The 16,689-nt window shown below is 42.2% G+C and overlaps 2 protein-coding genes across 8 annotated transcripts in view; one reads left to right on the top strand and one right to left on the bottom strand.

Annotated features, from left to right (window-relative positions):
* The window catches only part of LOC131434739 (protein furry), a 433,830-nt gene that overhangs the window by 32,469 nt on the left and 384,672 nt on the right, over positions 1-16,689 (top strand). The gene's annotated exons all lie outside the window — the stretch shown is intronic.
* On the bottom strand, positions 10,740-13,497 carry LOC131434742 (pickpocket protein 28-like). Its single transcript, XM_058601818.1, has 4 exons — positions 12,584-13,497; positions 12,073-12,511; positions 11,488-12,017; positions 10,740-11,430 (listed from the first exon to the last, which is right to left on the bottom strand). The coding sequence occupies exons 1-4, from the start codon at positions 12,997-12,999 to the stop codon at positions 11,127-11,129; spliced, it is 1,689 nt and encodes a 562-aa protein (XP_058457801.1). The 5' UTR covers positions 13,000-13,497; the 3' UTR covers positions 10,740-11,126.

Here is a 16,689-nt window from a genome sequence, read left to right as displayed (position 1 = left end):
AAGGACCACAGGGCACCCAGATAGCTACATTTAAGCTATCGGCCACGGATGCCAATAAGGTCCTCAAAGTGGGCAGGCTAAAGGTCGGATGGTCGGTATGCCCAGTGACCGCTTACCAACCGCCGGTGGTCGACATGTGCTTCAGGTGTTTCGAACCTGGCCACAAGTCGTGGAATTGCAAAGGCCCAGACCGGAGCAACCTCTGCAAGCGTTGCGGCGGCGAGGGGCACAAGGCGTATGCATGCGAAAGAACGCCACGTTGCATGCTATGCGCGAGCAAGAAGAAGGCCACAAACCACGTCATGGGCGGACCTACTTGCTCAACAAGTGGAGGGAGTAAAACAGCATGCAAGTAGTACAGCTGAACCTTAATCACTGTGCAGCTGGCCAGCAATTGCTGCACCAGTCAGTGACGGAATGGGGCATTGATGTCGCGATTCTTTCGGATCCCTATCACACACCGGTAGATAACGGGAACTGGGTGTCTGACGAAGCCAAGACGGTGGCGATCTTGACGACTGGTCGATACCCAGTGCAAGAGGTGGTGAAAACACGAGCGGAGGGAGTAGCCATAGCTAAGGTAAACGGAGTTTACTATTGTAGCTGCTACGCACCACCGAGATGGTCAATAGACCAGTTCACTCGGATGGTCGACATGTTGACCGCAGACCTGGTGAGTCGGAAGCCGGTGGTGATAGCCGGAGACTTCAATGCCTGGGCAACGGCTTGGGGCAGCCGCTTCACCAATAGGAGAGGACAGACGTTACTGGAGGCCCTCGCCAAGTTGGACGTCATGTTAGCGAATGATGGACTGAAAAGTACCTTCCAGCGGAACGGAGTCGAGTCGTTTATCGACCTGACTTTCTGTAGTCCCGGCCTAGCTGGAGATCTTAATTGGAGAGTAGATGATGGCTACACCCATAGCGACCATCTAGCCATTCGCTACACGATCGGCCAATTGGCGAGAAACACAAGGAGGAGTAATACTCCCAAAACTCTTGCGTGGAAGGTGGCTAACTTCGACCGCGAAACGTTTTGCGCTGCCCTTGATCTAGAGGAGCACAACGCGAACCTGAGAGGGGACGAGTTGGTCGCTATCTTGTCACGGGCGTGTGACGCGACCATGCCTAGAAAGGCTCAACCGAGGACCAATAGACCACCGGTCTACTGGTGGAACAAGCAAATTGCACGCCTTCGCGCATCCTTCCTCAGGGCTAGAAGAAGGATGCAAAGAGCTCGATCAGCGGAGATGAGGATGGAGAGGAACACGGCGTTCAAAGCGGCGAAGTTAGCACTAAACAAGGCCATCTGCGCAAGTAAAAGAGCCTGTTTCGACAAGCTATGCGAGGGAGCTAACTCCAACCCATGGGGCGATGCCTACAGGATGGTGATGGCCAAAACGAGAGGGGCGCTAGCACCCCCTGAACGTAGTCCGGCGAGGTTGAAGGAAATCATATCGGTTCTCTTTCCCCACCACGACACGTCCCCCTGGCAGCCAGCTCCGCTACCAGCGAATGAAGTCGTAAAGGTGACGAACGAGGAGTTGCTCACTGCGGCGAGATCACTCGATACAAAGAAAGCCCCGGGGCCAGACGGTATCCCGAACGTGGCTCTAAAGGCGGCTATAATGACAAAACCGGACATGTTCAGGGAGGTCATACAGAGATGTCTGGACGAGCGTATGTTCCCAGACATTTGGAAAAGACAAAGGTTGGTACTATTACCGAAACCTGGGAAACCCCCAGGGGATCCTTCGGCGTATAGACCAATCTGTCTGATAGACACTGTGGGTAAGCTCCTTGAGAAAATCATCCTCAACAGGCTAGCCCCCTTCATAGAGGAGGCAGGAGGACTGTCCGGTCAACAGTACGGGTTCCGCAGAGGCAGGTCGACGGTGGACGCCATAACATCGGTGGTAACCACGGCGGAGGTAGCTATACAGCGCAAACGACGAGGGATCCGCTACTGTGCGGTAGTAACGCTAGACGTCAAGAACGCGTTCAACAGTGCTTGCTGGGCAGACATTGCTGATTCCCTACTTCGACTAGGAGTACCGGAAGGGCTGTACAAGATTCTGGAAAGCTACTTCCAGAACCGAGTATTGCTCTACGAGACCGACGAAGGCACACGTAGCACTCCAATCACGGCTGGAGTACCACAGGGATCTATCTTGGGCCCGATCCTGTGGAATATAATGTACGATGGAGTACTGAGGTTGAGGCTCCCTCCGGGTGTCAAGATAGTCGGGTTCGCGGACGACGTCACGCTGACAGTCTACGGCGAATCCATTGAAGAGGTCGAACTGAGTGCATCACACTCAATCTGCTTGGTGGAGGACTGGCTGCGTAGCAGGAAACTGCAACTCGCGCACCACAAAACAGAAGTGATGGTGGTAAACAACCGCAAATCGGAACAGGAGGCGCTGGTACATGCCGGAGATTGCGTGATCCCCTCCAAGAGATCACTGAAGCAATTGGGTGTGATGCTTGACGACAAACTCAGTTTCAGCAAGCACGTTGAATACGCCTGCAAGCGCGCATCAACAGCGATCGCGGCGCTCTCTCGTTTGATGGCCAACAGCTCGCCTGTGCGCTCCAGTAAACGAAGGTTACTGGCAGGAGTGGCAGTTTCGATCCTCAGATACGGCAGCCCGGTATGGGCGTCGGCACTGAATGTGGAACGCAACGCACAGATGCTGGAGAGTACGCATAGACTGATGTGTCTTCGCGTAATCAGTGCATACCGCACTGTATCGAGGGATGCGGCCTGTGTGGTTGCAAGCATGATGCCTATCAGTCTGATAGTGAAGGAAGACGCGGAGCGCTACAGCATGCGAGGAGATAGGAACGCCCGTAGGGCCTCCAAAGCCGCTTCTCTACGCAGATGGCAACAAGAGTGGGACAGCTCAACCAAGGGCAGGTGGACACATCGGCTCATACCTAGGGTCTCGAGCTGGTTAGATAGACCTCACGGAGTAGTGAACTTCGGCCTGACGCAGTTCCTCACAGGGCACGGGTGCTTCAGATGGTACCTCCACAGGTTCGGCCACGCGACATCCCCTGTATGTCCTGGCTGCCCAGACGAGATCGAGACGGCTGAACACGTCTTGTTCGCATGTTCCCGTTTCGCGGCTCAAAGGAGTGAGCTACTGGAGGCATGCGGCAGGGACACCACACCGGAAAACCTGATCCAGAGAATGTGCCACTGCGTAGAGAACTGGAATGCAGTGTCGACCGCGGCATCCCAAATTGCGGGAATATTGCAGCGGAAATGGAGTGCGGATCAACAACAGGTCAGCCGCGTACCGTAGCAGGCTCAAGAGGGATCAGCGAATAAACGTCGGTCCGGGAGAACCTTCTTCGTCGGGAAGCTCTTCGTCGGAGTAGTCTAGATCCATCGTCGGGGACTAGACGAGTAGTACGTAAAACTGTTAGGATCGTCGGGGCGCCAGTGAACCGGAAGCTTTCCTCCAACCGGAATCACTGGATCGACCCAGGCATCCTCTCGGTCGGGCGTTGACGGGTATCGAAGGCGTCGGTTTCGGGAGGGCCTCCTTCGTCGGGGAACTCTCCGTCGGTGTAGGCTAGATCCTTCGGCGGGGGCTAGTCGAGTAGCCACCACAACACCGATTCGAGTCGTCGAGGCGCCAGCGAACCGGAAGCCATGCTCCAACCGGAATCGCGGGACCGACCTCGGCACTCCATCGGGTGTCCCGTGTGGTGTAAGAGACTCGGTGTCGGGAGATTCTCCTTCGCCGGGGAAATCTCCGTCGGAGTAGTCTAGATCCTTCGTCGGGGACTAGACGAGTAAATCGTGGTGTAATACCGCTAGGATCGTCAGGGCGCCAGTGAACCGGAAGCTTTCCTCCAACCGGAATCACTGGACCGACCCAGGCATCCTCTCGGTCGGGCGTTGACGGGAATCGAATGCGTCGGTTTCGGGAGGGCCTCCTTCGTCGGGGAACTCTCCGTCGGTGTAGGCTAGATCCTTCGGCGGGGGCTAGTCGAGTAGCCGCCACAACACCGATTCGAGTCGTCGAGGCGCCAGCGAACCGGAAGCCATGCTCCAACCGGAATCGCGGGACCGACCTCGGCACTCCATCGGGTGTCCCGTGTGGTGTAAGAGACTCGGTGTCGGGAGATTCTCCTTCGCCGGGGAAATCTCCGTCGGAGTAGTCTAGATCCTTTGTCGGGGACTAGATGAGTAGATCATCGCGTGGTACCGATAGGATCGTCTGAGCGCCAGTGAACCGGAAGTCACGCTCCAACCGGAATCATTGGATCGACTTAGGCATCCTTTCGGTCGGGTCGTAGACGCGTACCGTAAGCGTCGGTTCGGGAGGACTTCCCTCGTCGGGGAACCCTCCGTCGGTGTAGACTAGATCTTTTGGCGGAGACTAGTCGAGTAGTTCCGCGACGTAGCATCAGTTTTGGGTCGTCGAGGCGCCAGTGAACCGGAAGTTACCCTCCAGCCGGCATCACTGGACCGACCTCGTCATCCAACTGGTCGATCCCTTGAGAGCAGGATGCTGATCCCCATCCTGCATAAATCTGGGGAGGGTGCTGTGAGCACCAATAGCCTTCCACCCCGAAGTAATACCTAGCGGTGGTGCCGGGGAGGTAGGGTTGGAGATCCAAGGTGTTTTAGTGGGTAGTTCCAATCAACAGTTGGGTAGTCCTGTGGAGAGTCCCACACTCCGTGCGTAAATGCATTTCACCTTGTAAAAAAAAAAAAAAAAAAAAAAAAAAAAAAAAACACACATACACACACACACACACACACACACATTTGCTCAGTTCGTCGAGCTGAATCGATTGGTATATGACATTCGGCCTCCGGGCCTCGGAAAATTTTTCTAAAGTTTGAGCGAATTCTATACCTATTTTTAATATATATAAAAAAAGGTAAAAACGCAAAATTTCAACTTTTAATAAATTTCTTTATTATCGCCTTCAAAGTACTCTCCTCCTGCGGCTGTACATGGCATGCCAACGCTTGATCCAATTTTTCATACAAGTATTATTGGCAGCCGAATGTATGGCCTATATATATATATATATATATATATATATATATATATATATATATATATATATATATATATATATATATATATATATATATATATATATATATATATATATATATATATATATATATATATATATATATGTATAAATGTTATATATATATATATATATATATATATATATATATATATATATATATATATATATATATATATATATATATATATATATATATATATATATATATATATATATATATATATATATATATATATATATATATATATATATATATATATATATATATATATATATATATATATATATATATATATATATATATATATATATATACGTCAACAGTAAAGAACCTATAGTTCAACATAGCGACAGCCGAGAGTCCGCCGACCAACGCAGCAAGGAAAATGCTGACACGGGGTAAACCCGGCATAGCAACCGTTCCAGCCGCCAACCACACGACATCGAAGACAACGTGGCCGATCGACGATATCGAACTTTGCTGAATTGTCAAATCCAAATTAACAAAAGGTTTAGCGATAGGAATTTTTAGGCAGTCTTGAGTGAGATACGTAAGCGAATCCATGTAACCGAAAATTAAGTGAAATAAAGTTTTTTTTATTCAAACCGCGATAGTACACGGCATAATTGGCGCAGTCTGTAAGCCAAGTGGTAAAAAACGAAACAAAAAGTGTTAGTGAAGTGAATATTCAAGAACATCTTTTATCGTGGAAAAAGTGGTACGATTCGACGTCCAACGGGGAACACGGAGGACACCGACATTCCAGCGTTAGCTATTTCGGAGAGGACATCCGGAATTTTAAATATCGGAAAGGATCGAGCCCGCCACCTGGAACCATCCCATAATCGCTACACACTCAAAGAGCAGACTCCCTGATGAAAAGAATCATCTTGTAAGTAACCTTCACCTTATTATTATTATTATTAAGAAGTGAAAACGAGTGCCTAAGAGTGGCCTAAAAACAGTGAAAAACTAGAAACGAGGTAGTAGGCAAATAGTGAGGGTATATCATTAGTAGCTGAACTCTGTGTGACTAGAAGTTTCACAAAATAAACTGCAGAACATATCACTGGCAATTAGAGACCGTGATATTCAAAAATTAAAAATTCCAAAAACTAGTGCAAGGTTCGACGCAAATAGAATTATGGTGGAACCAATTGACACGCAAGAGCTGGTCGAACAAGTCAAGCGACTGACCGAAAACCAAGCTCAACTAATCCAAACGATAAGTTCTTTAAAGAGCAAAGAGAATGACCCATTCTTTAGCTACACTACACCTGACCCGATCAGGAATATTCCAAATTTTAGCGGTAATAAGAAGGAAGTCTTAGCCTGGGTGCAAGACACCGAACAAACGCTACAACTTTTTGAACAATACAAAAATGATATATGTTATGGACAAATAGTCCGTAGTGTAAAAAATAAAATCACGGGAGAAGCAAGAGAAATCTTGATAGCTTCCGGTAACCCCACAACGTGGGAGGAAATTAAAGAAGCGCTGCTTACTGCGTACGGTGACCGTCGCGATATAACAAGTTATATCCAGTCACTCTTTTATGTCAAGCAGGGCAAGAAAAATTTGTCTGAATATTATAATAAAATCCGAGCAATAGATACTGCTATTAAATCAGCAGCCGCCAATATGGACGACTACAAATCATCCACAAAAGCAATCAATTCTTTCATAAACCTCATAACACTAACACGGTTCATTGACGGGTTGAACGAGGAAATATCAATGCACGTGAGAAGTTGCAGACCTGAAACATTAGAACATGCTTTCGAAATTACGCAACAGTACTCTAATGCGGCATATAGATTTAGACTCGACAAAAAAGCACATAATCCGACACCTTATTCCACTCAACAGAATAGCGGACAAAATAAATACACAAAACTAAATGCAGGGAATTCTAACCCACGTCAGCACGATAAGACCCCATCAGGTAAATTTAAAAACCGTTCACAAAATGACGAGGACATATCTATGCGGACTCATGTTTCCAAAATGCATATTAACAACCACGGACAAAAACAAATAGACACGGAACTCGACTCCGATGACGAACTAGAACAAGAATACCATAACAAAAACACAAGAGACACTACGCTCGATTCCGAAGACGACGAATATTTAATTTCAGAAGAGATAAATTTTCAGCTTGCCCAAGAAAGAAATCGAAACAAATGATGAGCCAGAATAGCTTCATACCATATATTTCAATCATGACCTCTAAAGGAGAGTTAAAGTTTTTAGTCGACACAGGAGCGAACAAAAATTATATCTCTCCGGCTCACGTCAACATTGAAGACTGTAAAGATGAACCACCTTCTACAGTAACAAATATCAAGGGCGAATATAAGATTAACAAATCAGCCTCAATAGATATTTTCCAAATCAGAAAAAAATTAAAATTTTACGTTTTCAACTTCCATAAATTTTTTGATGGCCTTATTGGTTACGAGTCTCTACGCGAAATTAAAGCGACACTTAATACATCCACCAATACCTTGAAAATAGGAAAGAAATTAATTAAAATGAAAAAAATGTTCCCAGGAGAACAAAAATTGAACTTAACTGAACACAAATTTCAATTCATCCAGATACCCGTGAGACGAAATGGTTCATTCATAATCGATCAGGAAATCGTTCTCAAACATTTTTCAATACTACCAGGACTATACGAAGAAATGAACGGAAAGGCAATTTTGGCAATTAAGAAAAACACCGATGAAAGATCTGTCGAAATAAATTCTAATGAGCTCGAACTAGGGAAGGACTACTACGAAATTGAGAAAATCCCCCTAAAACATACGACGACCAAGTACGAAATAAGGGACGAACACCTAAACGAAATAGAAAAGATTGCTCTGAAAGAAGCAATTGATAAAAACAAGGAAGTTTTGTACTGCAACGACGACAACCTCACTTTTACCCACAAAATAAAACACAAAATTAGAACCACCGACAACATACCGATCCATACCAAATCCTACAGATACCCCAAAGCTTTTGAAGAAATAGTGAGACATCAAGTAGATAAACTTTTGAAAGACGGTATTGTAAGAGAATCTATCTCTCCATATACGTCACCAGTTTGGGTAGTACCCAAGAAAGCAGACTCTTCAGGACAAAAAAAATTTCGACTGGTAATAGACTATCGTAAACTGAACGAAAAAACAATCAGTGATAGATATCCTATACCGGAGATTACCGATATATTAGATAAGCTGGGAAGAACAAATTATTTTTCTACTATAGATCTCGCATCAGGCTTTCACCAAATTCAGCTCGATGACGAAGACATTGAAAAAACGGCATTTTCAGTAAACTCTGGTAAATACGAGTTTACGCGTATGCCATTCGGGTTGAAAAACGCCCCTGCGACTTTTCAACGCGTAATGGACTGCATATTGAGAGAAGAAATTGGGAAATGTTGTCTGGTATATATGGACGACATCATTGTATTTTCACCCTCTCTAGAACAACATAAAATCGACCTGGACAAAATTTTGAGAAAATTAAAAGATGCTAATCTAAAAATACAGCTTGAATTTTTCCGCAAAGAGGTCCAATTTCTAGGACATACAGTTTCGGAAGATGGCGTAAGACCGAATCAGGACAAAATCGAGACAATTAAAAATTGGCCACTACCGAAAACAGAAAAAGAAGTGAGACAATTTCTCGGAATTTTGGGATATTATAGGAGATTTATTAAAGATTTTGCTAAACTAGTGAAACCGCTTACTACCTTACTACGTAAAGACCAGGATTTTATCATTGGGCCAGAAACAGAACTCTGCTTCGAAAAATGTAAGCAAATCTTAATGAGAGATCCAGTGTTGATTCATCCGGACTTCTCTAAAGAATTTAACTTAACTACTGACGCTAGTGACTTTGCGATAGGAGCCGTACTTTCTCAAGGACCTATCGGAAAAGATCGTCCAGTAGCTTATGCGTCAAGAACTCTAAACAGGTCAGAAGAAAACTATTCAACAACTGAAAAAGAGTTCCTGGCAATGTATTGGGCCGTTAAACATTTCGAACACTATCTCTGGGGGAGGAAATTCAAACTAATTACAGATCACCAACCGCTAACTTACTCTCTTTCAAACACAAACAAACGCATTTTTAGAGGTAAACTAGAACTTGAAGGATACGACTACGAGTTAATTTATAAACCAGGCAAAAACAATGTTGTCGCGGATGCACTTTCAAGAATAAAGACAAACGAGATTAACGCGAACCCACAACACGAGACCAGTAATGAAGAAACAGAGAGTGAGGGAACAACCATACATTCCGCCGACTCTAGTGATGATTACTACATTTGGTGTACAGAAAAACCAATTAACACATTCAAGACACAACTCATCCTGAAAATTTCAAACATTGATTCCGAAGTGTCAGAGCAAATATTTCCGAATCGTCGACGTATCACAATCCTCAAACCAAATTACACCGAAATAGATATAAAAGGTGATTTTTTTGAGGTTAGGATTTTCATGCATTAGTATTTGCTCAGATTTTTTGAGGTTATGATTTTCATGCATTATTATTTGCTCAGTATGCTCTGACATTTCATCATGAAGCCGAACGATCTGCCACAACGTCGAATTTTCAGTGAATGGGCCCTAGAAAAGTTGGCAGAAAATCCGCTTTTTTATCGACAAATTTTGTTCAGCGATGAGGCTCATTTCTGGTTGAATGGCTACGTAAATAAGCAAAATTGCCGCATTTGGAGTGAAGAGCAACCAGAAGCCGTTCAAGAACTGCCCATGCATCCCGAAAAATGCACTGTTTGGTGTGGTTTGTACGCTGGTGGAATCATTGGACCGTATTTTTTCAAAGATGCTGTTGGACGCAACGTTACAGTGAATGGCGATCGCTATCGTTCGATGCTAACAAACTTTTTGTTGCCAAAAATGGAAGAACTGAACTTGGTTGACATGTGGTTTCAACAAGATGGCGCTACATGCCACACAGCTCGCGATTCTATGGCCATTTTGAGGGAAAACTTCGGAGAACAATTCATCTCAAGAAATGGACCGGTAAGTTGGCCACCAAGATCATGCGATTTGACGCCTTTAGACTATTTTTTGTGGGGCTACGTCAAGTCTAAAGTCTACAGAAATAAGCCAGTAACTATTCCAGCTTTGGAAGACAACATTTCCGAAGAAATTCGGGCTATTCCGGCCGAAATGCTCGAAAAAGTTGCCCAAAATTGGACTTTCCGAATGGACCACCTAAGACGCAGCCGCGGTCAACATTTAAATGAAATTATCTTCAAAAAGTAAATGTCATGTACCAATCTAACGTTTAAAATAAAGAACCGATGAGATTTTGCAAATTTTATGCGTTTTATTGTTTAAAAAAGTTCTCAAGCTCTTAAAAAATCACCCTTTATATATATATATATATATATATATATATATATATATATATATATATATATATATATATATATATATATATATATATATATATATATATATATATATATATATATATATATATATATATATATATATATATATATATATATATATATATCATAATTCCTGCGTCGGCCTATTTTTAAAAACTAAACTAAAACTAAATTGCAGGTGCATTGAACTGAAATAAATGAAAACAAAAAAAAAGAAAAATGAACAAATCGACCGGAACGGGGAATTTTTTGAAACTCCGATTTTCAAAACTATGCTAAAATCTTGTTAATTGATGACCAAACGAACCGGATTTTGCAAAACTGGACCCCGATTTTTCGGATTCTAAAATGAATCTTGCATTAGTTTCTCATATTGACGATCATGAGAAAGGCATCAGGTGGCTTAAAACTGGTTTTGATCAATGCGAGTAATGAAATTACTTTATTTTTGAATTATTGCTTTGAATGCGAATGAGACAAAAATATGTTATGGTAAGTCTGCTGAATAGAGCTGTTGATTGAAAAATTGTGACTATTTAGGATTAATATTAATTATAATAATGGTAACATTTAACACCGAAAGCAAAACCATACAATCTGTCACAATAGTTTAGTAGTCAAAATGTTTTAAAATTTGCCTGAAATCGCTGGATTATCATATCTTAAAATATTTAATTGTTTGGTACCATATCCATTGGGTTGGATATGCACTGCTCGATTTCTTTCTTTTTTCGACTTTCTCCACATAACCAACGGTTTGATAGCACAATAGTAGAAAATCTCCACCAGACTGAGAATACTGACTCCCATAAACAATCCAAGAAGTCCACCACAGTTGGCCAAGAAATCCGTCAAACCAAACAGTTCGTTGCGCTGGATCGGTATGAATTGACCTTCTTTCAAGAACACTTGCAAATGGGACACCTGAAAGCTAAATGCTAATTTAATAAAGATGCTCATGACCAAACTGGAGTACTTCAGAACTTACCCATTCAACATGCCTTCTGACAAATCAAACACCGAAAGTAGCTTCTGCCAATCGAACGTAGCCTGTGATATTTCCGTATTGTACTGCACCACTCTGCAGGAAGGGAGACAGTTGCATTCGTCCATCTGTTTGAATTGGCTCTCCTCTTGAATCTTCACCTCCATCTCCAGAAGTTCGGATGTCGCTCGGTTATAGCATTCTTGCTGGCCTATTCCGCATATGCTGACATTCGGTGCTCTAGGCATAGATAATTTGACGCATCCACATTGTTGCAGGGTGAAATTGGTCAAACATTCAAGTTCGCAATTGGATTGAGTGTATGCTCGAAAATACTTCAAATATCGTTCATTGCTGAAAAAGCACTGTCGACGGGAAGGTCTATACGACTTGATACTATCGGAAGTTTCAATCATCGTGGGTGTGACCGACACGGCTACTTCCTGGTTCAACGGAACACGGAAATGTTGATTCAACAGCTGAGGATATTCGTTCGGCATATGCAGAAGCACCTTGAATCCTTGAAAGGAATTCTGAAATACAAGTAAAAGTCTATGGAAATGTCATACCCATTCTTAAACTATGTACACTACAAAGATAATCCATATCTTCTTCATTGGCTGACAACAGAGCAAACACTCCGGCTTTGATACCAGCTCCGAGAGCACGTCGCGGGTAGGTATTAATATCAGTTCTCGGTCTGTAGCCATTATCCAGGGACCAATTGTCAGAGCTCCGTGTTTCCGCAATGTACTCGGAATCTGGATGAAGTTGATCCACTCGCAAGATATCTCCACTGGCCATCAGGTTGTAACTGTAACAGTATCCAACATCCGTCAGGACTAGTGTAAAGTCTTCCGTACAATTTATGTTCAACTGATGCCATTCACAGTAAACGAAAATATCCTTTTGAGGAAGCGATATGTTCTTCAAAATTTTGACGCAGTCATCGTCGTACGTTTCATTTAGAAGTAGCTCATTGAACTCAAACTCACAGATTTGCAGCATCGCTTGCAGCTTTCTCTTACTGAAAACACAAAAACATAATAAAACATTAGGACTGTTTAGTCCATATATTCAACAACATTGATATTATTACTCGCTTGCGCTAACAGAATTTCGCGTTTCGGGGTCCAAAGTGAGGTGATAAGCTTTCGTAAAATTAAACTCCTCCATCTTCGTTCTAGTTTCCGGACAAATCGTAATAGCAGGAAAAGGAATTTGAAAAACCGGTGTCGGCCTTTGAGCAAACGTAACAATGACGGGCTCGTGTTCCCACTTCCTGTACACGGTATAGATGAGCCTTCCACAGCCGTACAGTGACAGCAGGAATACTGTGATCCACCAGATTTTTTCGATCAGTGCCCGTTTCGAACCAACGAAATATTTCACTCCGTGGATTGAAGTATTGTTGCAAAACTCCTCGGCCAGCTGTTTGGATTCTTGAAGATAATTTCGCGACGTCGCAGCTGGTGGCATGATAAGTTTATGTTTTTTCCCTCTGAATTCGTACATGGCTGCGAACTATGACTATACTATCCGTCCGTGTAAAGTGTTCAATGGCAATTAAGTGGAGTTTTTATTTTATAATTATGGACAGCTGGACTCTACCATCAGATAGCAAGGGACCATGAAAAAGTGCATGCTTTAAAGGGATGAGCATTCATGAAAAATTAATTATCAGTGTATCCTGTAACGTTTAAGGGGCTATATACTATCCGAATTGAGAGAAGAAGCCAGTATCTTTTGAGTGAAATTGTAGATTGTACAGTATAATTCGAAATTTTATTTTTTCGGATAAACATCATTTTTGGGGCCACGTCATCTACAAGTTTTGTCATATTAGGATAAAAAACTGCTCACAAACATAACAAAACATGTACTATTCGTTTTTTTAATATCATCTTGATCAAAAAGTTCCCGGAGCTTATTCAGAAAATTAAAAATACAAGATTATTCACCAAAATCGATATTGTCCCCTTCAAAGTACTCCCCATCGACTGCTACACACTTATGCCACCGCTTGATTCAACTCTCGAAACATTTTTTTATATTAAGTTTTCGGTATGGCCATCAGAGCCATCTGCGATTCTTGAGTCGACCGAATAGGAAAAAGTCGCAGGGAGCCAAATCAGGTGAATTCGCTGGTTGCTGAATGGTATTCATATCGTTTTTAGCTAGATGTTCACGGGTAACGATAGCATTGTGTGACGGTGCGTTATCGTGGTGCAAAATCCACGAGATGTTTGCCCACAAATTTGGTCTTTTTCGGCGAATTGCTTAACGCAAACTCTCATAACGCCCAAATAATACTCCTTCTTGACGGCCTGGCCTTGTGGAGGGGTTTTATGATAAACAACGCCCTTGTAATCAATGAAAACTGTTAGCATCGCCTTCTTTTTTGACTGAAACGACGTGGTTTTATGAAACGTTCGTGCCACTGATAAAATATGGGCTTATTTTTTCGAACCCCTTAAACCGTGTTTTTTTTATCAGATTCTAATTACATCAACTTACAACTATTTAGTGCTGCACGCTATGAATGTAAAATATGTACTTTTGTATGTATTAGGAAGGTCATTAGGGATAATATTCGCAGATGAAACTACATTGTACACAGCTGTGATATTAGAGGTTAGTTTGTCTCCACGGTATGAATTTGGATACGCTGTGACAACGGCCCTAGTGGCAAATATTCAACTGTCAAACTAGGTAAACTACTAAGTTTTACCAGATTGTAAAAAAATGTTTGGGTGCATACACTTGTTTTCTGGCGTTTTAGTTTTTCACTTGCACTACACCAGTGCAGCGTTACAGCAAGGCATGAATGAACGAACGAAAATTAAGTAAACATTACAAAAACCATTGAGTATGATCATCAGGGTGGGACAAAATTTAGATTTCAGCTCCAACAAACTTTTCGGGTTCTTCTTAGATTTTGAAGATTTCTGTTGCATGATACTAAAAGCAAAGCCTTGGTATTACATTCCTGTAGTGGAATTTAACCTTCTGTTTCAACAGACTTCGCAGCCGATTCAGAGTGTACAGAATCATTGCATGGCTGGTGCTACGATTCTACTGACACTACGAATCCTTCCAGGTCGGGGCTCGAACATACGATAGCTGGTTTGTAAGACCAGCGTCCTATGCATTGAACCGCCGATTCGGGACAAATACGTTGCATAATAGTACTACCTTTGAATTTAGGATACTGAAAATCTATTCAATCATACGTGAGAAAGTGAAGTGAGCTCTATTTTATTACATTTCATTACTATTGTCGGTACTTCTAGAACTGAAAGCTGGATATTGGCATAGTGACATTTGGTACATTCAACCATAAACTAATATGATCTACAAATTTTTTTACGATTTGCTATGACGGTTGGAATTTTGGAAAAAAATGTACCGGTAGTCGGATTTGGATAAAATTCAGATATAATTTTTGGGATTATCAATTGTTTATTTGGTTACAGACTCTCATGGTCTGAAAACTAGGGAAATTCATTAGCCAATATAAAGAGGTAGTTTATGAACAAAATATCCTTGGAATTGACATTTTTGCGCTAACCACCCTACCTCCGGAACCAGGTATTTGATCCGAATGAAAATTGGGATATTATTATGGAATCTCCGAGCAAAGTGACATTATTTTCACAATTTTGGTGCATATCACTTTGTAATTCTGGAACCGAAAGTCGGATCCAAATGATACTCAATTTGAATTCAAGTTTGTGATAATCTGTTCAATCATCTCCGAGAAAAGTGAGTGACAATACACTTATTTCAGTTTTCGATTCGGAAGATACCCAAAAATATAATTCGCACTACGATTTCTCAAAGATGTCAAAACTATTTCAATTTATTCGTCATATGGCCACACAAATCGGTTTGGGTTATGCTGGTTCCTGAATACCGGTTCTGGAAGTACCTTAAATTACCGTGAACTCTAAAGTGGAACTTACTTCGACATATCATGGAATGTTTAATCGATTGTCACACTTTTAGATTCAAATTCGATCCGATTTGCAGTTTCGACATTTTAGAGTAATGAGTGATAAAAATCTCAAATTGCCGCTTAAAACGACGGTCATTAAAATAATGTCATGAACACTAAAACACCGAAGAATATTCATTCAAGTGCCATCTCACTGCTAGGTGGATCAAGCACGTTTTTTATATGTATATATAATTTTCCTTCTCCGCCTACTAAGACCTTCCAAATATTTATATAGCATAACAATCCACAAGACTTATGATGGTGCCATACAATCTGAGAGTAGAACAGCCGATTCGTGGAGAACGGAAAACATCTTCTAAATTTATAGGTCATATTAGTAAACTTTGGCTATATTGGTTCCGGATTCAGGTTCCGAATGTAGTGGTCTGAAATCCAAAAGGAAACTCACATAAATTTCTCAGAAATAAATTAACGTTTGAGAACAGATAATAGTACGAGGAAGCCAAATCAGGTGAATTAGGGCACCTTAAAAAGTTACGCATGTAACGATTTGTAACGCCTTTAACTTACAAGAAGGTAAAGCATGTGATACTTCATAACGCCTAAAACTTATTTAAAGTAAAGAATCCCAGTTCGCGACGTTCTTGCTTGTCGTGACCTTACATACATGAAACTTCTTCAGCAACACACGCCTTCTGGATCTTTGCTTCGTCAGCCAAGAGCTTTCGCGTTCCTGCTTTGTAGATGCGGCACCTGCACCACTCGTAAAAATCTGTCGTCATCATCCGCCTCTTCTAATATCTATTGAGAATTCCTCACCACCAACTTTCAATGAGATATCTGAATCAACTTACTACGACTACAAAATGGGAAACTACGACGCCATGAATATGTTTCTATCTTCACTAAACTGGAGTTTGCTGCTATCTAATGACGACTGCAACACGGTTGCTTCACTTTGGACTAATATTGTTTTATATTTAATCGATCAGTTTGTTCCGAAGAAGACGCGTCGACAGTCAACTTATCCTCCTTGGTCGAATCCGCTCTTAAAGCGATATAAAAGTGCTAAAAGATGTGCATGAAAAAAGTTCACAAGGAACCCTTCTCTACAACTAAGATCACATTACACATTTGCCAATAACCGGTACAAGGGATTAAATAAGGCGCTCTATTACAACTACCAACGCAGGATTCAGAATAGCCTCAAATCAAATCCCAAACGCTTTTGGAGTCATGTTAAT

Source organism: Malaya genurostris, chromosome 3, assembly GCF_030247185.1.
Source record: "Malaya genurostris strain Urasoe2022 chromosome 3, Malgen_1.1, whole genome shotgun sequence".
NCBI lineage: Eukaryota > Metazoa > Arthropoda > Insecta > Diptera > Culicidae > Malaya > Malaya genurostris.
This window is presented reverse-complemented; position numbering and strand designations above follow the sequence as displayed.